At 50.0% G+C, this 22,683-nt stretch overlaps 7 protein-coding genes across 7 annotated transcripts; 2 read left to right on the top strand and 5 right to left on the bottom strand.

Moving 5' to 3' along the window:
* Positions 1 to 14: 14 nt before the first annotated feature.
* Positions 15 to 1,269, bottom strand: BKA67DRAFT_532232 (2OG-Fe(II) oxygenase superfamily protein; the record flags this gene model as incomplete). The annotated part of the gene is made up of 4 exons (XM_046099499.1): positions 15 to 776; positions 827 to 987; positions 1,042 to 1,143; positions 1,197 to 1,269. The coding sequence occupies 4 exons, from the start codon at positions 1,267 to 1,269 to the stop codon at positions 15 to 17; spliced, it is 1,098 nt and encodes a 365-aa protein (XP_045961228.1).
* A 762-nt stretch (positions 1,270 to 2,031) lies between these two features.
* On the top strand, positions 2,032 to 3,693 carry BKA67DRAFT_500997 (major facilitator superfamily domain-containing protein; the record flags this gene model as incomplete). Its single annotated transcript, XM_046097084.1, has 9 exons — positions 2,032 to 2,133; positions 2,185 to 2,286; positions 2,345 to 2,509; positions 2,558 to 2,645; positions 2,692 to 2,785; positions 2,834 to 2,901; positions 2,967 to 3,195; positions 3,258 to 3,481; positions 3,551 to 3,693. Coding segments are annotated over 9 exons (1,215 nt in total), but the record flags the coding sequence as incomplete, so codon positions are not given.
* A 1,935-nt stretch (positions 3,694 to 5,628) lies between these two features.
* Positions 5,629 to 7,461, bottom strand: BKA67DRAFT_176964 (uncharacterized protein). Its single transcript, XM_046095256.1, has 2 exons — positions 6,937 to 7,461; positions 5,629 to 6,868 (listed from the first exon to the last, which is right to left on the bottom strand). Exons 1-2 carry the CDS (start codon positions 7,380 to 7,382, stop codon positions 5,710 to 5,712), a joined length of 1,605 nt encoding a protein of 534 aa, XP_045961226.1. The 5' UTR covers positions 7,383 to 7,461; the 3' UTR covers positions 5,629 to 5,709.
* Positions 7,462 to 8,150: 689 nt separating this feature from the next.
* BKA67DRAFT_532229 (Quinolinate phosphoribosyl transferase) lies at positions 8,151 to 9,530 on the bottom strand (the record flags this gene model as incomplete). Its single annotated transcript, XM_046099498.1, has 1 exon — positions 8,151 to 9,530. The coding sequence occupies one exon, from the start codon at positions 9,528 to 9,530 to the stop codon at positions 8,151 to 8,153; it is 1,380 nt and encodes a 459-aa protein (XP_045961225.1).
* Positions 9,531 to 10,407: 877 nt separating this feature from the next.
* BKA67DRAFT_619097 (quinon protein alcohol dehydrogenase-like superfamily) lies at positions 10,408 to 13,688 on the top strand. Its single transcript, XM_046105457.1, has 2 exons — positions 10,408 to 11,598; positions 11,650 to 13,688. The coding sequence occupies exons 1-2, from the start codon at positions 10,575 to 10,577 to the stop codon at positions 13,335 to 13,337; spliced, it is 2,712 nt and encodes a 903-aa protein (XP_045961224.1). The 5' UTR covers positions 10,408 to 10,574; the 3' UTR covers positions 13,338 to 13,688.
* Positions 13,689 to 14,249: 561 nt separating this feature from the next.
* Positions 14,250 to 15,837, bottom strand: BKA67DRAFT_619094 (uncharacterized protein). The gene is made up of 3 exons (XM_046105456.1): positions 15,389 to 15,837; positions 14,659 to 15,288; positions 14,250 to 14,593 (listed from the first exon to the last, which is right to left on the bottom strand). The coding sequence occupies exons 1-3, from the start codon at positions 15,542 to 15,544 to the stop codon at positions 14,357 to 14,359; spliced, it is 1,023 nt and encodes a 340-aa protein (XP_045961223.1). The 5' UTR covers positions 15,545 to 15,837; the 3' UTR covers positions 14,250 to 14,356.
* Positions 15,838 to 16,450: 613 nt separating this feature from the next.
* On the bottom strand, positions 16,451 to 20,100 carry BKA67DRAFT_176946 (uncharacterized protein). Its single transcript, XM_046095255.1, has 2 exons — positions 18,660 to 20,100; positions 16,451 to 18,571 (listed from the first exon to the last, which is right to left on the bottom strand). Exons 1-2 carry the CDS (start codon positions 19,647 to 19,649, stop codon positions 16,724 to 16,726), a joined length of 2,838 nt encoding a protein of 945 aa, XP_045961222.1. The 5' UTR covers positions 19,650 to 20,100; the 3' UTR covers positions 16,451 to 16,723.
* Positions 20,101 to 22,683: the final 2,583 nt, after the last annotated feature.

Below are 22,683 nucleotides of genomic sequence, written 5' to 3'. Positions count from 1 at the left end.
CTCAAATATATTGGCTAATCGTAATATTTGGCTGATTTTCCGCCAATGATTGGCTGTTCCCCAATCTCACTTCGGGGCTTCTCCTTGGCTACACCCTTTGCAACACGAGCCTTCACCCACTCTCCAGCCGTAATACCTACGGCGGCACCGTCTGTAGACTTGTCATATCCCAACCGCTCGAGAACAGTGCTTTGTACTGGCCGGAGCTCGAGAGTGTCCTCTGGGCGGACGAAGTACAAAACACCAAGTCGGTCCACGTTGGCCTGATCAGGCGGTGGTGCAACAACACGATGAATGCTACTTTTCAAGAAGCCATTTGTTAGAAATTCCAGCGAATCTGCTATATTGACAGTGATGCTTCCTGGATAGGGCTTAACCCACTTCCACGTTCCTTCGGGTGTTCGTACTTGGAGTGCTGCAACAGGTTGTCGGAAAAGGAGTGTCAGACTGCCAAAGTCTGTATGGCCTTTCACCCAGACATTTTCAAGGATCTTGTTCTGCTCTTGGGTCCGGCGATGATACTTCATATACCGCAAATGGCAATCACTCTTCTTACTGTATCTGTGGTGCTGGAGAAAATAGTCCTCGGGCAACTCTAATATGAGAGCGAAGAGGACGAGGAGCTTTCCTACAACATGATCATGGATGTGTCGAGCGAATTGCTCGATTTCCGCCCTGTTCTCGTTTATAACACTGGGGTGGGTTCTTTCAAGCTCTGGGATGAACTTCGGAATATTGTAAATTTCCGTATTATCGTTGACTCCCGGTCGGACTTCCTACTCAAACATCAGCCGAAGATCACAATCGAAGATTAGTACAAACTTACACGAAGTCCAAGGGGCTTATAGCCGTTGTAACCACCATTTTCTAGGTCTGCTCTGTACTTAAGTTTCTCCTCAGGTGAGAGCTGGAAGACTTCCTTGCCGATAGCGAATTGACGGTCAACTTGATCCTGGCCAAGTCCAAAATTGGTAATATAGAAGAAACCTACAGACTCTCAGCTTGTAAATCTCTTTTTTTCCCCACGATATCAGGGCATACCAATCTGCTGAATTGCCTCGGAAAGCTGTTGGGCCAGCTTTTCTTTGCCGCCAGGCTGCTCAAAGGTCGATAAATCCAGAGTGGCTAATCCAGCCCAATCAACTATGAATTATTTGTCAACTTTGATGCCCCAAATCTGGGATTTGGACACCTACGTTCGTACTTGGTTTCTGGAATTTGGCTATATGTGGGGATAGATGGACCATGCGATGCGACTGCAGTTGCCATCTTGACAATTTTTATTAAGTGTGACTTATTCGCAGAATTACAACTTAGAGAACGAAGTTTGGAGAAAAGCAATGCTCACACTCAATATTTAGGTGCATTATTTCTGCACGTCATGGCACCTCACGTCTGGGAATAATGTTCCGCGGATAATATCCAAGGGCTTGGCGCACGTCTGAGAACGTTCATTCCAAGGGTATGGTACGCCGTTGCATCCAATATAGGGACTAATGGCTGTCGTGATAATTAGTCCAAATGACGAGCTCACCACCATGCAACCTGTGGTTGGCCGGAGATAGTGGGCCTATACATACAAACGTCTCCAACGGCATACCATCCAGCCGCTACAGATTACTCCCGGCGACAGTCCGAATTGCCTGCCCCGTGTTGTGGACCGGCGAATTCAATGAGCAAAACACCCCACGGTTTTCGTTATTTCGGTGGAGTATGATGTTATATATCTTCGGATATCTGCCCGATATCCGGACTATCAGAAATTGGTCGAGCAGGCAACTATCTATTCGCGAGGAACGGCTTAAAAGTTGGTAATTATCGTCCCTACATGGTGTCTAGATCCGTTTTTGTTCTCGTCAGGTCCAAAATTGAGCAATGTTATCCACCAAAGAGCCTATAGCGACGTCTAGCCGGGCAGCCGACCTCAGTGATGATAGCGATAACAAGGCTCTGCCAGCTCCGGCGTCACTCAACGGCAGCGACAACGTGACAGATGCTGCTGAAGAGAGACGTAGGGAGGCGCTTGCAGCACTAACGCCAGCAGAAGAGAAAAAGCTCCTCCGACGCATTGATTGGCACCTCATGCCTCTGTGTTCTCTGATATTTATGTTCAAAAACCTTGATGTTGATAATGTGAGAACGCGCATATTCCGGGGAGGTGTGATTGTTAACTTTGAGAAATAGGTTTCAAACGCACGAATAATGAATCGAGGAACAAACCAGAACATCATGACGCAGCTGGCCATGACTGCCGATGACTACAATTTGGTCACTGTAATGTATTATGTTAGTTCATGTCCCTGCTCCCATAAAGCCATGATGGATGAAACTGACATATCTTGAGATTCCCTACATCATTGGTGAAGCGCCATCCAATCTACTCCTCAAAAGATTCTCGCCGTCTAAGTGGCAATCGAGGATTATGATTACATGGGGCATCGTGCTTGCTTGCCATTGTGCGGTTACAAACAAGAGTGGTCTATACGCTGCGCGGTTCTTCCTTGGATTAGTAAGATAGCAGAACATTTTTTATGTTCAATGTGCTAACAACGCGCAGGCTGAGGCAGGCCAGTTCCCTGGTGTTATCCTCCAGATGTGTTACTGGTACAGACCAGACGAGATGTCCCTTAGACTTTTGTATTTCTGTCAGTTGTCCAGATTTATTCCCATTCCTTTGACTAACATCATTAGACATATGTGGCAATCTCTCCGGAATATTCAGTGGTATTCTAGCCTACGCCTTCGACAAGGCTTCCGGCAGAGGCGGGCTTTCCGGATGGCAATGGTGAGGTTGCCCACCATGTTTCAGGAGCCGCTGCTAATCTCGCGATAGGTTAATGCTGACCGAATCCATCGTAACAATAATCATTGGTGTTGCTATATGGTTCTTACTTCCAGACTGTAAGTGACAAGCAAACACTCATGCTCGATCACGGTTTCAAGTGATATTAACATACATCTTCCAGTTCCCGAGACAGCTTCGTGGCTATCTGATAAAGAAAAGGCGTTTATCCAAGCACGTCTACCCCCTAACGCGCCAAGAGCTCAAGAACAAAATTTCGACTGGCGCGAAATAGTTGCATCATTGAAGGACGTTCGACTGTGGCTTTTCACTATGATATGGGCGTTCTATACCGTGGGCACAAGTGGTGTTAGGTTCTATCAGTCGACTGTTATTGCTGATTTGGGATTCACGTAAGCTATTGACCCTTTCCACAATATGGTCTTGCCGAACAGCCCACTGATATCGGTCTCAGGAGCATCGCTACTGCTCAACTACTAAATCTTCCCATCACCATATTGGGTCTTATTGTTATCGCAGTCACCGGTATTTTTGCTGATAATGGCCGCTTGCCACGACCGTTATATCCTTTATCGTTTCTAGTCATCATAATGGCCTGCTATGGTGTGTTGGTCGCATACCCCAGTGTAGGGGGCGTCTACGCCGCGACAATGATTGGGAATGCTGTAACTGCGGCTTGTGAGTAGATCCCAAGCTTCTTGGAGGCCTTGACGTCGGTAATTTATACAGCATCTAACACAAATGTAGGGTACCCTACAATGTGGCCATGGCGCGTACAGACCACCAGCCGGGCCACAGGGTCTGCCTTCTCGATCGGTTTTGTCAACTCTTACGGACAGATTGGCGGGGCTATTGGCCCGCAGCTCTTCAGAAGCGCCTACGCACCGCGATACCAGCTGTCTTTTGGTGTTGCCATGGCCCTTGTGGGCTGCTGCGCTATGATCACTCTGGTCACCTGGTGGGTCACGAAGGACGTGGAGAATGAGACGAGACGGCTGAAGCGGCAGAAAGTGGACGCTGCGAAGAGAGGCGAAACGATGTTTCAGGAGCTCGCGGCTGAGGATGAGCTCAAGAAGAATCGAGTTGTGCCACAGGGGATCGAAAGTGCTTAAATCCGCAGGGTGTACGTTTCCTGTAAAAGATATTTCCCCATTCTCACTTTCGTTGCCGAGGTTGAAATGGTTCGTCGCGTTCTTCCTGTAGAGCTTTATCTATACGCTTTCTTTCACATATTGTCTCACCTGCGGTGGTCTGGTGTTGTTGAATAATGTCACACATATCCACATTGGCCAGAAGTTAAATATAGATGAATATGGCCAGTTCCGCCAGCAATCAATTCACAAATTACTGGCAGTTGAACTATTATCTTCATTTTCAACACAAGCCTCCCGGGTTGCCTTTGAGTCAGTGAGGAGCTTGTATACAAGGCACTTTGGTGTTATCGTCGGAACTGTAGCTTCAATTTCAAAAAGTTGCACAAGTTCTACATTGTAATCTAGCGTGGTTGCCCTGTGCTCTAGTTCCCAGTTCACATAAGGACCACTTTGGAGGGTCTCGGGCATAACCTGGATAAGACTGCCATCATTTTTACCTCACGTTTTTCATTTCCAGTCTGTCTTGCCTCTTGAACCTCACTCATTCTCACAAACATACCCCAGCGCTTATTATTTGTAAGCAAGGCAGTTGTATCAGTCATGTTACTCACTAAAGGCCATTTGAGAACGAGTTCGGGTCTTGTGGTGAGAATTTTCCAGTCGAAACCTTGTTGAGAAAAAGAATTCTAAGAGTGCTCAATTCTAAGGTTTCAAGTTTATGATCTTCTGCGAAAAGAGCTGACCTTGCGTGAAGTTAAACCTCCTCTTATAGCACACCATAAGAACATGTTAGGGATTACTACCGACGATCGCCAATACCACATCGCGAGTGTTAGTCTGCATGCGGATCATGGTGAGTTAGTACTATTGACTACTAGAGTTAACACCGTGTTCCTTCTCCTCATTAGCAAATCTATGTCTGAGTTAGCATAACAGCGCCCCGATATCCAGTCGCCAGGTTGACGGTAACATGAAGAACAAAGATTAGTTGACAATATCATCAGCATCCTTCTCGTCAGACGTTCATATTTTATCGCAGGTCATATGGGTGCTCCGTATGGATATCTGCTTCACATATAGAATGTCTTCTCGCCATTTTACGCGGTCTATGGATCAAGTTGAAGGTTTAGAAATATTCCACAAGCTCATACGACAAATGCGACTCACTGCAGAGTTGCGATTAATATTGTCACGTCGTATTTCTGTTTCTAGAGGCCCTCCGTGCCATCACACATGTTTAGAACGAATTTTAGTAGGATATGAAGAAGCGAGTGTGTTGGCTGTTTCACAGCATCATTCAGGTGACACCGAGATGAAAATTGGACAAAGGTGGTTGATTAGAAAGTAAAGTACCTGCAAATGCAACAAATCTTTGTGTAATAATGTGGCCATACTTTGAACGGGCAAATAGCCAACGACGGTGTGCGTACCATATGGTCTTGGAAGAATCATGTTGGAGTGTTTGCTTTCAGCCTCACCACGTCGGATATGTGATAGGTCATTCTGGATACCATGCGTCAACAAGTCTGCCATAGCTTTGTTAATGAGATTGAAATTTGCATCAATAAAATTGGTATGTTGGAACATGAGGCATCCCGCACCAATAGAGACCGTAAGGCACATACATAATGCTCAGAGACTCTCCGAATAGTCGACCCCTGACGTCAACAACGACTGATTTGCTTAGCTGGTCATGCCGCGAATCAACTCGCTCAAACAGTCTTTTCCATCGACGGTATTTTGAATCCACACTTTTCAATATTTGCAGTCTTTTAAAATCCTGTTTTTGCAGACTGCATCAGAAATATCCGGTCAACTGTGCACTGGCGGCCCCCGACTTAGATTTGCATTCCCCGATACTGTTTCGATTAGTTCGAGAGGGCGCGACTTCTGCCAGTATGACCCATTGGTTGACGACGAAGACGAAGATTGGGGTCTTGAAAGATCAACAGCAGAAACAGAAGGACGATAGCTTTCGGGAGTGGATGAGTGAACACCGAGCTCGGCAGGCCGCCAGCCAAGGCTAGGTGTCAATAGGTTTCTCCATCCGCGCTTCTCTCCGTTTTGGCGATCTTTTTTTGTTGCTCGCCGCATTGACTTGACGTTATCGTCCAATATCTTATTTACCTGCAATTGTTCCCGGAGAGAACTTTGCTCCCCCTTGAGTCTCCACTTCAATAGATCAATCTCTTCTTGTTGCCGGTTAAGTCTTTCGTTTTTCTTCAAAAGTTGTCTCCCCAAATCTCTCGCGTTCAAATTTTCATCACTATAGTCCACAATCGTGACTCTCTCGCTGATCATATCCTGAAGAGCTTCATTTTGTGCCTTTAGGACATCAATCACAGCTTCGCGAGATGTAACCTCATCAGATTCCCCGAAACCCGCAACGACATTTCCACATCCACCAGTGCCGCTATAGTCGTTGGAGCCAGACAGTACATATCCATCCAATTCACTTTCTAGATGCACAATATGCGCCAGAGCATTTTCCCAGTGTACCGAGAGCTCGTCGTGTTTTCGTTGCATTTCGCTCAATTTCAGTTCCAAAGCAACGGTCCCGACATTGTATTCCTGGGGCATCCTCTGATTCTGTAAGAACGCCTGCTGGTTCAGTGCTGCCAGAGGCGATAAGATGCCAGGCGACGACAGGTTCGACTTGATAGAATTCAAGCTCTGCCGACGACCTGAGAGAGCGTGAGGCCTCACTTCCGCAGTGCTTCGTGTTGAAACAACTCTATCTGTTGACGATAAACCTCGCTCTTCGCCAGGTTCGCCAACTGTTACTGTAGCGTCCGGTATCAGGCCACGAATTACCTCCCGCAAGTCTGATATCTGCTCCGCGAACAGGTGGAACTCGGCAGTCAGGGCCCGTCCATCGTTACTGGACGTCTTTCCAGCCAGCTCAGCCCTGATCGATCCAACAATATCTTTGACTGCATTGACGTCGTGGCTCGTTTGCGCCGTAGTGGATCTTGTTATAGTCAGCGCTATACGTCCAATGTCTCGAAGCCATGGCCCGTCTCGCCATGCACGACTTACACCTGTATAACATCAATCTGTAAGACCAGGTCCTCCCTGGCCGCTCTTAGTCTCTTCGTACACCTCTGGATCTCTTCCGCATTGAAGTGCCATTTCCAGTTACGCCAAGTCTCCTTAACCTTTCCTCCTTTTGTCTTCGTAGGTCCCCCACCACCCTCCCAGCCCACAACTAGGTTCTGCACCTCTTTCAGCTCCTGGCCGATCGCATCTACATCGTTCATGACGTCTTCGAGCCAGTGGTACGGCCAACCACACTTTTTGCCATCATTCATGAATCCAACCAGCCGCGACAACGCAGACTTGACGCTGTCTACGGTGGAGCAAAGGGCGCGCACATCGGCGGGGACATCTTTGAGCGCCTCGACGGTGTCGTACAGGGTCTTTGAGAGCTTGATCGCCGTACCGACTATGGAGGCCGCTGTTGTGACGATCGTAAGGGGATCCATTAGTTCCTCAGTGCTCCAAAGAGATGAGAGTTATGGGGAGTCAGAAATCTTCCATGGAGCTTGACTAGACAAATGGAAGTCAAATTATTTACCGACACCTCATCGAGGCCGGACTCGATTACACCACCAGATGTGAGGCGCATTGCTTTTTTTCCCCCTCAACTCAGGTCGCCCTGCAGCCACGGGACACAAGGGGCAGTGTTGTGTTCAGTATGCTGCGATTGCATTGGATACTAGTAGTCCGAGGGCTGACTTAGCCTTAAAGACAAACATTCCATGATTTCTATTTGGTGCTCCTCGACTGTTTCCGCCGTGCTACGCAAACCCAGTACTCATTCTGCCAGGCTGTACGATAGTCTTTGATTATGTAGGACGAGTTATATGTATTTATAACAACAAGGGAGCAAGGGGTTGTGACAAGGTAAAGAAACATCAGCAGGATTTGCAAGAATAAAACTTGTATACTTCCGACCAGGCATACAAGCCACCTTGTCAAAGTTGTAGGAACTGCTCTCAAAACTGGGAGAAGGCGCCCTTGTGGTCATCGAGTTTCAAATGTGACACTCTAGTGTTCATCAGAGTGCAGATCGTGGATGCGAGTTACCCCCCCTGTGCTGTCTATTAATTTTGCAGTCAAGCCAACCGGGCGATTGACAATATACAATGGTATCAAAACTAATTCAAAACCCCGCACCCCAAATTCTCTTTCTATCCGCGTAATTCGGTCATGATTTCTATATCATGCCAAACGCGATGAGCAAGAACAATTCACTTGCCCCACCTCGAAGTCTCATCGCCTCCTGCCCATGCCTTCTCCTCGTACCCCAAAACCTTCTTGACTTCAGCCACCTTGGCGGAGTCACCAGTATTCTTCCCAAGATTGTCGCTTATCTTGATGGCCGGGTTGCCAGCAGCTGAACTTAGCTTGATGACAATATTCAGCGGCACTGATTTCTTGCCGGTACTCAACTGTATGAAGTCATTTGTGAGGAACGTGCCAACACCAAACGTGGGTTGGAATCCAGCGTCCTCGGATATTTTCTTGTAGTGAATGCACTTTTCGACGTCCAACGAATCTGAGAAGACTACAGTCTTCTTGTCCTTGATACCCTGTTCGTCGTAAAACTTTCGCATCATCTTGACAAAGTCAGCCGGATCGCCTGAGTCCTGGCGAACACCGGCAAAGACTTCAGCATAAGATCTGGGCGAGCTGTTGCTCTGCTTGGCTTGAGAAATGTTGGGCGTTTCTGGCAGATAGTTGATGGGCTTCTTGAAAGCCTCTAGGAAAGCTCGCGTGCCAAACGTATCGGTCAGAGCTATGCCTAATGTACCCTCTCCGAAACAGCCAACCCATCTCCGAAGCGCCTCTTCCGAAGCAATTGGGTAATCGTTTGTAAGGGCAGCAATACCCATGAACCACTCGTGAGCGACGGTGCCAACAGGTGGGAGGTTGAATCGCATCGCCAAATGGACGTTGCTGGTTCCTGAGATCTTGCCGGGAAGACCGCGTTCTTGCCCTGCTTTGCTTGCCTGCACAAAGCCACGGAAGACCAAGGCCTGAGTGTGGTAATCTCTACGTCGGCGGGTGCCGAACTCTGATGTTACACAGCCAGCTTCCAATAGCTTGATTCCCTTTTCGAAAGCCTTCTCTTGCTGTCCGTCGTAGTTCCAGTCCTTGTCCATAAACTTGAAGTAGGCTTCAGATGTGAGCGCGAGGAGGGGAATCTCGTAGAGGATGGTATCGACCCATTTCCCGCGGATATCCAGGTGGACGTCTCCGAGAACATCGTCGCTGCCGCTGTCTTCGCCAATGGGGGTGAAAGTCGGGGTCACTTGTTCTCGCGGCGAGAGGCGGAAATCTTTGAGGAAATGGAGGTAGTCGGCAGTCAAGTATGAGCAGTGCTTCTGCAGGTAACGAAGCTCGTCGTCGGAGAGCGAAATATTGCCGAGTTTGCTGATCTGTAGCTCGAGCCACTTGAATGCCTTCCTTGAGAGTTTCTTCTCGGGCGTGCGGTTTGTGTAAGCGTATGTGACAGGAATGTCGTGATACCACTTGAAGACGGCGCATTGCATGGTCAGCTTGTACAAGTCGGTGTCAAGGAAGGAGATGACTCCTTCCGGAAAGGGCGTAGACCAGTCGAAGTCCATGATTGCCTCGTGAAAAATTCCGTGTTAAACTCAATGCCCTGCTGAGTGAGGAAAGGATGACAACAGCGTGGGACGGGGAGGATATGCGGGGGTCAAGGAGTATATGTATACAGATAGGCTCTGGCGCTGATGGAAACAGAGGTTCAAGGCTAACAAGAGGCAGCTGGAAACCAGTTGTGAGAATTCCTTTGCTGTCCAATAATGACTCAAGACCTGTGAGCCGCGAAGTATGGAATTGCGGCGAGGTCGGAAAATAGCTCCTGTACCGTAGAATAGGTCAATTGTAAATACGGAGCTGGATTAAGCGTAGTGGGACTTTGGGCAATGGTGAAACCGAACACAAACTTGTGGCCAGCTCTTGATGCCAGAACGAAGGAGGGCAAGGATATCCTCTTGGAGGAAGAAAGGAGATAGGAGTCAATCAGTCCGGTCGCGACGTCTACACACTGTCGGCGGACTTCTCTCCTGAGGCTCCGGCTTTGGGCTTGCGCGTCCATCATGCCTCTCTGTACACAGCGGACATCATCGTGCAAGAGGGATGGTGGGGTAATCAGAAAGTGCCCCTCCTTATGACTGCCTGCTGTACGTACTTGTGCTACAAATTTGGGGGAGGGGAGTTACCGCCAGCCGCTCGCCTAAATGTTCAATGACAGGATAGGATAGCACATGCAGAGCGAGTGGAGTGAGACGGCCTGTGTACTGTATCGACTACACATGTAATCAAGCACAGATCTCAATTCAACTAGTCTAGCCTAGGTTAGTCTAGGTCGGTCTAGTCTAGACCAAGGCTGGTCAAGTGCTCAGATCGGATGCGCCAAAATATTCATTCAACTCAGGTTAGTCCTGATACTAGTTAGACTACGGAGTAGGTATGCAAGTTCGTTCTTTGCGCGCCTGCCCAGAAAATTATTGTTATCGATAACAGAGCAGCAAGAAAAAAGTTCGGCACGCTCTTCTCTCACATCACATCGAATTGAAAGCTCGCCTAGACAGACATCTGGTGCATCGCCCATTTCGCCGGGTCGAGATCGAAGCTTCGCAACCATGGATATTCACCGTTGCCGCTTTGTGCCCTACCCCCCCTCGGCCATTAATGCCGTCGCCTTTTCATACTCGTATATTCCCGGCAGGAAGTCCTCCGCACCAGTCCGCCTGGCCATCGGCCGCGCCAACGGCGACATCGAAATATGGAACCCTCTGAACGGCCAATGGCACCAGGAGACGATACTTCATGGTGGAAAGGACAGAAGCATAGACGGCCTGGTCTGGGTCAACGAACCTGACCAAGTCCTGCAGGACGGGCATGTACTCGTCGGAAAGTCGAGGCTGTTCAGCATCGGCTACACCAGCACCGTCACTGAATGGGATCTCGAGAAGAAGCGCCCAAAGAAGCAGGCGAGTGGCATGCATGGAGACATATGGTGTCTCGGTGTGCAGCCGTTCGAGATCCCCGGCAAGAAAGGCCAGCCCAACAAGATTGCCCAGACTGGCAAGAGGCTCGTTGCTGGCACCATGGACGGCAGTCTCGCCCTCTACTCGATTGACGACGACGACTTACGCTTCGACCGTATCCTTGTGCGATCTCCCTCCAAGAAGACAAAGATGGTCAGCATTGCCTTCCAAAACCGCAACATTGCCGTCGTTGGATGCTCCAACAGTGCTGTTCAGGTATACGATATGCGAAACGGTAACCTGCTGCGCAAGATGACGTTGGGCTCCGACCTGGCTGGCGGAACCAAGGAAATCATTGTCTGGTCCGTCAAGTGTTTGAGCGATGGTGACATTGTGTCGGGTGACTCCACCGGTCATGTATGCATATGGGATGGAAAGACCTACTCTCAGGCACAGCGACTGCAGGGCCATAAGCAGGACGTACTTTCGTTAGCTGTCAGCGCAGATGGCTCCACAATCGTCAGTGGAGGCATGGACAAGAGAACAATTCTTTACAGGAAAACGACCGGCTCTAGCTCCAGGTGGGGCAAAGTCTGGCACAGGAGATACCACAGTCACGATGTCAAGACAATGGCCTCATTCGAAGGTCCAGGCATGAGCATCATCGTGTCAGGAGGTAAGCTGCTCAACCCCAGGCACTGCGTAGCCGTACGCTAACACTTACAAGGTCCCGACGCCCAGCCCATTGTACTTCCCTTGCGAGAGGCTGGAATGGAGAACCACAGGACATTGTCCAACCTGCCTCAGAATGTACCTCTGATAAGCGCTCCAAGGGCTAGATTAGTTGTTAGCTGGTGGGATCGTGAGGTCCATGTCTGGCGCCTGCAGAAGCCACTCAAAGAGATAGTAGACTTTGCAGGCATCGACTCTGCTGTGACCAAGAACCGAAAGCTCCTCGCTAGAATCCTTGTCAAAGGCGAAGCCAACATCACTTCCGCTACCATCAGCAGTGATGGAACGCTCCTCCTTGTGTCCACGACTTCTGACATCAAAGCTTTTCACCTCAAACCCCGAAGCGATGCCAGAAAAGACGAGCTCAAAGTGTCCAAGGTCGACGTCCCGGCCGCTATTGCTGAGCAAGGAGCTACCAGCCTCAAGATATCTCCGGATGGACAGTGGGTCTGCGCAGCTCAGGCTGGAAGTAAGGTCTCGCTATTGCAGCTATCCCAAGACTCTGAAGATAACAATCGCCCCGTCATCCAGCAAAGGCCAATCAAGCTAAACCGGCTGAAGCGCAACATTCCGAAACACATCATTCTTGGTGGGCTCGGTCAGTATGACAGGAGTATTACGCAAATCTCCTTCTCGCCCGACACCAAAATGCTTGCTGTGGCTGACATGGCTGGTTATATCGATACATGGCTGCTTCAGGACCCATCACAGCTCACGAATGGGGTTGATGGCCACTCCGATGATTCGAGCGACAACTCCGATAGCGAAGACGAGAGCGCGTCAGGTCGCGTTGGTGTGCGCTGGGTTCGCAACCCCAATAGCTCACTGGTACCCAAACTGCATGGCGCACCTACAGTGCTTTCGTTCTCGAGCCACGTACCGACGGAGCACCTCAACATGATTGATGGGGGTGACGAAGCGACCGATGATTATGTCTTACTCGCAATTACCGCACGACCTCACATCTTGGCGATACATCCCACGATCGGATCTATCACTCCTTGGTCTAGGCGAAACCCGACCACCCGCTTTCCCGTCGAGTTTCGCAATATCCGTGACTTGGTCAAGGGTGCCCTTTGGGCTGGTGATCGTGTATGGCTCTATGGCAACAGTTTCCTTGTCATGCTGGACATGTCCAAGGACATCGCAGAAGAGGTGACGAATCCATCTTCTGCACTGGTGCCCCTCGATGATCAACCTGCAAGACCAAAGAAGCGCAAGCGAGGTGGAGACACTGGTGCTGGTAACAAGATGACCAAGGGTGCGACTGGTCCTACCAGGATCGAACGACATGCCGAGGGCGAAGTGGAGGAACTCAACCTTGATGGGCCCGATGCCATGGATACCGATGCTACCAGTGCTCCGGACGACGACAGCGAAAGCGAGGACTCAGAAGACGAGCTGCAAGGCGAGCTGGTGTCGAGGCGCAGGGCAGAAGGCAGGAAAGGTCCAGATGCACCGCCCAGCCAAGGCACTGGATTTTGGCACACGTTGAAATATAGACCAATCATGGGCATTGTGCCTCTTGAAAATGTTGAGGAAGGAGCGCATAACGATGATGTTGTAACGCCTTACGCAAACGGACAAATTCGCCAGACACTCGAAGTTGCCCTGGTGGAGAGGCCCTTGTTTGAGACAGATATGCCTGACAGATACTTCGCCGAGGGCGAGTTTGAGAGGTAGCATAAAACGGTTTTTTATTGCTTGAAGCATGTTGGAGAAAGAAGATAATGTAAATTCATACTCGTGTCAAGGCGTTCGTAAACAGCCACTTCTGGTGAGATTCCAACATACCATGTTGTTACGGGGACTGAGCACCCGTGTGTGCTAAACTTTGATCACCAATTTCTCAATCAATTTACGGATCCTGGTTATTATAATGGTTCTATGAAACTGCATATTATTACCCATGTGTCATACATGTTTCGTGAGTGTCTTCTCGATATTCACGGCCTTGGAGATCGGGTAAGGTATAGATTATGGCAGAGTCTCCGATGCGCTTTCTCTGCTAGATTATATGTATCCTTTGGTGAGAAGACTTGAATAGTCAGTGTTGAATTCATCAAAGACCCCTGCGTTCGGCTACACTATTCCCTGTCCGCTCCGGTACTTTTTCGTGAAGTTCATGTGCTTCTTCGCATTTGTTCTCTTTCAGGCGGCGGCCCCCTTCCATTTCGATCGACCAAGGCACTGGGTGTAAGGTTTTACGCTCCAACATTGGGGCTTGTTTGTGCATCTTTTAGACCTGCCCCTGCGGCCAGCCTTCATCTTGTCCGGACGGCCACGATGACCGTCCTGCGGTATACCGGATATCAAAGGGCGATGGTACGCGTCCAGGTGACAACAACTGCACTGCATAACCTCCCCAGCTCAGGGGACGCCATCGGGACTATACTTGAGGAGAAAATGGAAAAGATTTCGTAAATTATTCCTTCCAATCCAACTTACATGTGAAGGTTATGTTGGAGATAGATGGGCGAAACAAAAGCATTGCTGCATCTGATGTCTTAGATATGCTTGATACTTGGTTCTGATTATTCGGATATTGGCACTACCGGGAACTTAAACTGCAAGCAAGATCCTTTTCGAACGATGCAGTGAACTTCGATTAGGATGGAATGCTAAGTATATGGCTGGAGAATTGTTTCTCGAGACCGCCACACTTTTGATCAGGATATTGCGCTCTTACCACGGCCCTGCTCTCACACATCACTCCAGTAAGTTGTCCAGTTACTTTTCCCAGAAACGGCGTTCACAAACTCACGAGCAATAACTCGATCAGTCTGTTCGGAAGGATGAAGCTCGTCATACCACATATAGCTATCCCTCGCCGCCAGGTCCGAGCACGTCGAGCTCTTACACGATGCTACCCATCCGGTGACATTCAGCGGTACGGTGCCGTTCAGGTATGACGACGGATTGCTCCAGATATCCTCGAACTTGGACGAAAACCGGGCGTCAGCCATCACTTCAAACGATGCAAATTTTTGAATGCACGACTCACCAGCGAATGAACGTCCAGCAAACCAAACCAGCTCCCCGGGTATCTCTCCGCAATCTTGACCTCATATGGCAGCCGATACTCATACACGGCATTGACCAAGGTGCTATACTCCCTAATCTTCTCGCTACTACGCGTAATATTCGAGTCATACGCCACCTTATCCGTCCAGAACTGACTCGAGTTCAACCCTCCGTTCGCGGGCAGCGCGTACTGGGGGCTCTTGTCGAGGGCCGCGACATTCAGCAGGATGAAGTTCCTGGCCCCGACGGCGTAGAGGCGGTCGAACTGCGCGAACACGCAGTCGACGTAGCCCGTCGCGGCCAGGGTGCCGGGCTGCTGCACCTCGGTCAGGAAGCCGCCGTTGCCGAGGTCGTTGGTGCCGATCCAGACGGCGTAGACGGTGTCGGCCGGGTCGTTGACCAGCGCGGGCACGTCCGCCCCGGTTGCGTTGGACACGTGGGTGTCGTCCGCCAGGAAGCTGGCAACCTGGTCCTGCGAGACGGCGTTGCGCCGCGGCGCCATGGTCTTGTCGCACACGGCGCCTGACACGGCGTAGTCGTAGACGTGCGCGCCCGTGTACTGGCCGACATACTCGGGCCAGATACGGCCGCCGGTTGAGGTTACGGATTTCTTCCACGGGGGAGTTTTTATGTTAGTCCGGTATGTCTTGTGAAGAAGAGCCTCATAAACTATGAAACTCTACTTTGTGTCTTCATATTTCATTTCTTACCGGCGTGCCAACGGTGCCGTTGGCGTCCGGGGTATACGAGTGCACCCCATTGTCGGTATAGCTGTCTCCAAATACCACGAGCGTGGAGAAGTTGAGCGCCGAGGCGGGCTGTTGTAATATGACCCCAGCTACGAGCGGGAGGACGAATCTCTTCATCGCGTGGCAGCAAGAACTGTTGAGCTTTTCGCTATTGCTGCAACAATCACCGAAGAAGAAAAAGAGAAAACCCCTATCAAGAAAACTGGCAATCCAGACAAGATAACTCGAACCGTCAGATACACCAGACTGTGACCGTCGCGAAGTGAAATTCCCGTGAACATGCGCTTGACTTTATATTTACACACTACACTATAGAGCCAATGAACGTGATCGAATCGCGGAGTATCCCTAATAACTTCGAGAATGCTGGCGTCATCCGGGTCAATGGACTTTTGCAGATTGGTGGCCGGTGGGTGTAAGAATGTATGTATCTTGACGCTCATTGGTGGATATACACTTGCAGTCTGCGGGGACATAGTCAGGTCGGGGTAAGAGACCTTCTCGGTATAATGATGTCGTAAAGTTGAAGCATGATACATCGACGGACACAAGTTGTCACTGTAGCAATGCTATACTTATACATGCTCAGTGTGATATTTCACTACTCCTTATTGCAACATTCTAAACAGAATCGAGCAATCGGTCGCATGATCAAAGTCAAGGCTTGCATCAGGACAACAATAGGGAACAAAATGCAACTCTAAGATACCATATCCGATTCCGTTGTTCCAGGCATGATTATGCCAGGTAGCGACTACCTATAAGGGCATGTTCTAATATACAGATGCTCTTACTCGTCACAACAATCCCATAGCATCAACCTCACCCAATCATTTATATGCCGCTCATAGGTCTAGAGTCGTCAAATCTCAGGGCCAAAAACACATCACATGCGATGTGCAGTACCTTGAACTGCATTGCAAGTGTAATGGGAAACAAAAAGAAAAGGCCCTTCCGCCGGTAGACAAATGCAAAACCTCGTCCTTCCTACTAGACGAGGGCCAGTGGACCATGTGCGTTCAAAGACAATGAAAGCCACATAAAGCGGGCCTTGGGCAGCCTCTCCTGGCCATCGCCTGAAACGAGCAAGCTTGTTTATGTGGCAATGCTCAAGGCTGAAAGAATAAACAATATAATTGCTGATGTCTCTGACTCTACAGAGCACAAGTAGAAAACACTCCGTACTATAAGGGGTATCAAAGCGCGTCGCAAGCGAGTACCGCGAATTAGATTTCGAAAAGCGTGAGCGTCGTCAATTGTGGGCGAAAAAGAGAAATTGGCCTTAACCCTATTGCATTACGAGAAGTCCTCGCCATCGTTCATTACCATGCGGCCGATTCGTTCGACTAGCTCCTTGGTCTCGCGAGCAATTTCGAAAGCAATGGGCGGAAGTGTCTGTGTCCACATGCGCCATTCCCTGTCGTTGGACCCGAGCCCTCTCGAGGCAAGTTCCTGGCCGTGGTCACTAGCTTCAAGCAGGCGTTGTCGGCAGGAAGTCAGACGATCTGTAAGCCCACTTGCTGTTCCTTCGGTCTCGGAAACGATCTTGCCCACAATGTCGGCAATCTGCTCAATCTCCTCGTTGATTTGCGAAATAGGTGCGTCACCACGAATAGACCCCACCAGACCTTGAATCGTTTCAACAAGCTGATCTGATTGGTTGTCCATGTAGATCTTCAAGTCTTCCATGGTGATGTCTGGTCGCTGTCCATAGCCGTTAGGGGCGAGAGGCATGCTCTTATCAGTATAAATCCCGTTGGGTGGTAGGTTTCGCGGCATGGATCTTCTGCTGTCGAATTGTTGGTCTACAGACTCACGAGGAGACTGGACGGGACTGTAAGCTGATGATTGTGCACTATCGCGAGGCCCAAGCCCGTTGAATCGCGGCGGAGGCTCAAGGGGCGACTGGTTGTCCTGAACATCCCGCGAGAGAGGCTTAGGATACGCGCTATCTTGTGAGAGAGGTTGGGGGTAGGGGTTAATTTGCCCGAGAGGCTTGGGGTAGGCGTTGTCTTGTGTCGTCCGGTTTGAGAAGAAACCAGTTGATTCGACAGGCGTTATGGTGCCTTCGTCGTCATCCTCTAACTCACCGGCGGGCGTAGCTCGAATCTTAACAGTCCTCAGAAGCTCAACAAGTGCGGCCACAAGGTGTGAAGCGGCCGCATCCAAAAGCGAAACAGGTGAGATGCCTGCAGAAGCCGCAAAGTTCTTCGAGGCTGTGATGAGGTTATTGGCGGTAGCCGAAACTCGGCTCTTCATTTTCTGTTGTTGTGTCATGATCTCCTCGTCTCGAGGCGCTGATTCATCGATATCCTTAGTAATGCGACGGACCGCTACGACGACGGCTTTCATAGAGTCAATCGACTTTTCCGGGTCGTCTGTTCGTGCGCGTTTCAGCAGCTCATCAATAGCTATCTGGAATTTGGTGACATGGACGTCTTTGACCAGACCATTCTCCTCGGTGAATCCCTTTTCTCGTACGTATTTTGCAGCGTCCTGCTCAATATTCAGGCCGAGTGATGCGGCCCTCAGATTTCGCAGTTGAGTCTTGGTACGAGCATAGCGGTTACGCCAATCCTTGACTTCCTGTTCCAACTGCTCCGCCGTTTTCTGTAATTCCGCTTGTTTCTCCCACGCAGGAGTGTGCTGTTCTGACAGAACCTTCATCTCCTGCAGGAACTGTTGAGCTTCACGACGAACGTCTTCCGTTATTTGTTCCTGCTCCTCTAAAGCAACTCGAAGCTCTTGGTTCTCTCGTTGCAGTTCCGGGTCGGCAGGGCCGCTCTTGCTCATGTTGTTCATGTCGATGCTCATATTTCTGATAGCGTCTTCCGCATCGTCGAGTTGTTGGCGGAGTTGGCGTTGCTCGGCATCATGACCAGCTCGCATACGGTCGAGCTCCTCACGTAGCGTATCGCCGAGGTTCTTGGCTTGCGACAATTGGCCTTCCAGGTTGGCCCTCTGTTCGTCCCACTGCAACCGTTCTGCGTTCCGTGTATCTTCAGCTGAAGAACGACCCCGTGCTTCGTCCAGGACTTTGTTCAGCTCGTCGTCCTTCTTCTTGACCTGGTCTTCCATATTATCCAGCTTCGATTGGAGATCTCGCACTTGTGCTTGGGACTCTTCGAGAAGCCTCTTGTCGGTCTGCATAGCCCAAGAATTAGTAAAAAAAATAAATAAAAAAAAGCTTTCATATGAAAATATTGTACCCGAGGGTCCATGTAGAACTGACCTCTGAAAGACCAGTATTTGCGCTTCTCCTGCTCTGCTGATCGCGAGCATTGTTTAGCATCATGTCATCGTCATTTCCGTCATCTTCTTCCACCATTGTGCTCTTGTTGGGGATGATAGTATTGCTCTGAGATTGCTTAGGTTGTGGACGGTCGAAGCCATTCGGGGGCATGCCAGGAGAAGGCGGTGGCGGGTATTCGCCGAATCGAGGTGCATCGGAGCGAATAGAGCTGGCATTCGAAGGTCTCCTCATACTTCTTGGGGGAAGACCGTTCATGCCGTTGACAGGAGTGCCCGACCTGCTAGGCGGTCCTCTTCCGGAAACGGGACTGTCCATGCGCGGGATGTCGCCTCTGGCAAAGCCCTCGAATCGCCTTTCCAGCTCGCAAAACACGTCTGTCGCCAGATCCCTAAACCTCGGCGGGCCCAGAGTCGAGAGCTTCTGCCTTGCTTGGTTGCGCTTGGGGTGGAAGTTGTTCTCAGGCTGCAGATTGGGCGGGACCTTGGCGGGACCAAGGCGGCTCAGCCTCTCTCTTCTCAGAAGTTCATCATACACATCGGTGGACAGCTCGAGAAATTGCACAGCCGACAGACGCAGGAGCTTGTCGCGTGCTCGGTTTGGTGGGGGGTTGGCTCTTCCATCCTTGGAAGTGGATTGCAGGAACTTTTTCAGTGCGATGTAGTGTACTCCAAGGATGACCTCGTTGTTCTCGTCTTTCATGCTCCTGCCGCTCTCACTCCTGGCGTACAAGCCCGATGCCGTGCTGGAGCGTGCGACGGAGGCCGGGGGAGAAGGACCTCCAGCGCTCCGAGGGCCAGGGCCCGGGAAGCCGTTCATATTTCCGTTGGGGCCGCCAGAGTCGGGTGGTGAGATCAAGCCGCGATTATTAGGGTTGTAGGGGTCGCTGTTGTCGATATTTTGGTATTTGCCGACGGAATACTCGCTGCCGCCTACTGAGACTGGTGACAGCGGCGCATTTCGAGTATTCATGGTATGATGATAGTCAAGTGCCGACAATAATGTTGTTGTTGCGGGGTTATGCTCTTCTATTGCTCAGTCTAGACAAAGAAAGCGACACGCCACGCGAACAGCTAAAAGGTCAAGCACCAGCTCAGGTCCGAGTTGCCTCGTTTCGTTTCGTCTTGTCTTGTCTCGTCTCGTCTGAAAGCCGGTGTCGAGGTCGGTTGTGCTCGATGCGTGACGACGTTGGCACCTCCTGCAATTGCGACTTGACACCGACAAGCCAATCCTCGGCTCCTTCCTGCGTCCAACCCCAAGCGACGAAAATGAAAGAAATTAATGCAAGAGAGAAAGAAGAAAGAAGGAGAACAGAATGGGAGGAGAGAAAAGGCCTGGCGCTTCGTCAATCAATGCAATCCAGTCGGTTGATCGGGTATGTAGTATCTATCTTGTGAGTCCCCGGTTATCGTGTCGGATTAAGTTGGCGCTTGCGCAGGTGCCGATGCTTTTGTGTAGTCCAGGCGTTATGTGATGGAGAGAGCCGCAGTTGCAAGCCGCAGCTGCAAGGTTTCAGTCTTTCAGTCTCTCAGTCTCGGCGAAAGCAGAATTTCGGGTCTGGAGGGGAATTGGGTTTATGTCGTGTGTCAAATGCCGTGTGTCAGGACGGCTAACGGTTCACTCTGACCCGGCGCGCGACACAACACGGACGTGTGATAGCGGAACGCAATTAATTACGAAGAGCGGCTCTGATGTCTCCAAGTCGACATTCCCCGGTAGCAACACTTTCGGAAATGTGCACCTTCATATGAAGTATTATATATAATACGGGCTTCAGCGAAACCGAATTCGGTCAGGGTAGAAACGCGGAGTGGGAAGACCTGTCAGAAGACCGGTGGGACAGAAACCTGTAAGGGCGATAAGCCGTCGCTGCACATGAGGTGTCAGAGTTGGTCCAGAGAGGAAGTGAATCGGGAAGATGTCGAAATCCATCCAAAATCTCTCCACGAGGAGCAGCCCATGAAACCCATCAGCCGCCAAAAAAGGGAACAGGGAACGGCCAGGGGGAATCCAAGGCCGCCTATCCAATCGGGAAAGGGGGTGGGTACAGGCCGCTCACCCCCTGTAGGATCTGGCCTAATTCGCTAATCCAGAAAGACACCGAAATTGTCTAGAAGCCCGTCAAGATCCAAAGCCTGCTCTCCAAGGCCCACGGTTAGCTCTTTGGCAGTAGTGTTAGTCGTCGTTTGGTACTTGTAGTAAACATAAATAAGATTATCGTTGTCCGTTGCCAACTTCACAGTTCCCACTTAATCACACAATTGCGGGATTGACGGACATTATCATGGCAGTGCTCTCAGATAGGAGCAAGCAGTCGCCGCGCGAAAGCATCGCTAACAACTGAACAGATTGACCTGAGCTTCGGCAATATCATTGTCGGTCTCGATGGATCACGCCGGCTGGAACAAGTAGCTAACCTAGATGCTTCTTCCTCTTTCAGGCGACATGTGCACTTACGTCGTCCGTCCCGTTGAGCACACAGGTATCCCTTGATCAACCAACGAAATCACATCATATGCGCGGAATCAGCTACTTCATACCACTTCATGCTGCTTTCACATACCGTAGTAAACTTCGAGTTGTTGCGTCGACCTTTGAACCCACTTGATACTGACGTTAATGCTAGTCGTTCATTGGTGTTGAGTTGCGATTTGTCGCGCGCTATAGATGGGTGCATTAAGGTTATCCAATGATGACTCAAGAACATTGCTACAGATTTAGCATCACACGACATAGGTGCGAGCCTGCCCGTCACCCAACTGTTTACTGGTTTGCCTCTCCTTTTCCCCCCTCCTTTTCTCTTTTATTTTATGTTATTTTTCTTCAAATCGTCGCTACCGTTGCCCTTATAGGCGTTGATGGATTTTGGAAGCACACCGCTGAAATTCTAAAATTCGGCAACCCACCCTTGGGGAATCATTCTCCTCCACATTCTCTAGTCCATGTGCCTTGCAGCAAGCCCCCCGGGACGCGCAGACTCGCCCTGATATGAGCCAATGAGCAGGTCACACATGCATGAATCCCTTATTTGCGCTAATTCCAACAAGAGTGCTAAGCTCGCTAAATACTCATTAATTCTGATAGTATCAATGGTATGGGAGCTTACCGTGTTGCTCGTTATGATCGCTTACGAGTACTTATCGTTGATGGTGACGTTGTTGAACGTGAGTGAGCACGGCTGGAATGTATACCTATATTACCTGTACACATCAAAATGCATGTGCTCCTGCACCCCAGCAAGCAGAGCGAAATAAAAAAAGGCACACATTGGAATTTGTTGTGGAGAGCAGAAGGTCTAGCCTTTTGGATCGCCAAAGCTCCCCACTATCGATCTCAGCGAGTTTGCAAATCTCCATTCTGCGTAGGAAGCCAGCATTTCCTAGGAAGAGCAATTCCAAACAAAGCCTTCTGGAATCTTGGCAGTACTCGCGACGATATGTTTGATCACGAGAAACATGTGCTCACATATGCCGAGCAAAGGTTTAGGATCAGACAAGCATAACACCATCCCATCTCCTGCATAGTGTATCAAGCCGTTTGAGCCTCACACATTTGCTAACACCTCGTCCGCCATCTGCCCTGTGCATTTATTACCCCCCCTACCTTCTTCACTCTAACATCCTGAGATCACTCGTGGGGGTCAAACAACACTGAAAATGACTACATATTCCGTAGCGACCACATGGCAGCGTATCATGAGATGCCAATTGGAGACATTGATCTGCGTCAATGCCAGCCCGACATATGTGCTTCGTGGTAGTTGTATGCGCGTTGAGCTGGGTCATGAAACACAGGATTACAGCTCGTACCAGTCAGCACAGCTGCGATTGCTTGTATCTTGGCGCCTTTGGCTTTGTTGAACATCTACACAGACTTGTTGCGCACGTGAATGCCTAGTATCAAACAGCCAGCAGACGTCACTCGCCGCGTCAGATTAGTCAGGGTATTGGTGCTTCTCCGAGACGAATGTTCGACTTTCAAGTATATCATTTTCCCTTCTTCTTCT

Source organism: Truncatella angustata (assembly GCF_020726525.1).
Source record: "Truncatella angustata strain MPI-SDFR-AT-0073 chromosome Unknown BKA67scaffold_2, whole genome shotgun sequence".
In the NCBI taxonomy this organism is placed as follows: Eukaryota; Fungi; Ascomycota; class Sordariomycetes; order Amphisphaeriales; family Sporocadaceae; genus Truncatella; species Truncatella angustata.
This window is presented reverse-complemented; position numbering and strand designations above follow the sequence as displayed.

Excerpts from the sequence above, each read along its gene's own strand:
- BKA67DRAFT_176964 (XM_046095256.1), bottom strand. The coding sequence starts at position 7,382 with ATGGATCCCCTTACGATCGTCACAACAGCGGCCTCCATAGTCGGTACG. Across the intron at positions 6,869-6,936 it reads CAGATTGATGTTATACAGGT|ATCCACTACGGCGCAAACGA; the intron begins GTAAGTCGTGCA and ends GACTATAACAAG.
- BKA67DRAFT_619097 (XM_046105457.1), top strand. The coding sequence starts at position 10,575 with ATGGATATTCACCGTTGCCGCTTTGTGCCCTACCCCCCCTCGGCCATT. Across the intron at positions 11,599-11,649 it reads GAGCATCATCGTGTCAGGAG|GTCCCGACGCCCAGCCCATT; the intron begins GTAAGCTGCTCA and ends AACACTTACAAG.
- BKA67DRAFT_619094 (XM_046105456.1), bottom strand. The coding sequence starts at position 15,544 with ATGAAGAGATTCGTCCTCCCGCTCGTAGCTGGGGTCATATTACAACAG. Across the intron at positions 15,289-15,388 it reads ACGGCACCGTTGGCACGCCG|AAATCCGTAACCTCAACCGG; the intron begins GTAAGAAATGAA and ends CCCCCGTGGAAG. Across the intron at positions 14,594-14,658 it reads TGCTGGACGTTCATTCGCTG|TTCGAGGATATCTGGAGCAA; the intron begins GTGAGTCGTGCA and ends TTTTCGTCCAAG.
- BKA67DRAFT_176946 (XM_046095255.1), bottom strand. The coding sequence starts at position 19,649 with ATGAATACTCGAAATGCGCCGCTGTCACCAGTCTCAGTAGGCGGCAGC. Across the intron at positions 18,572-18,659 it reads CAAATACTGGTCTTTCAGAG|ACCGACAAGAGGCTTCTCGA; the intron begins GTCAGTTCTACA and ends TGGGCTATGCAG.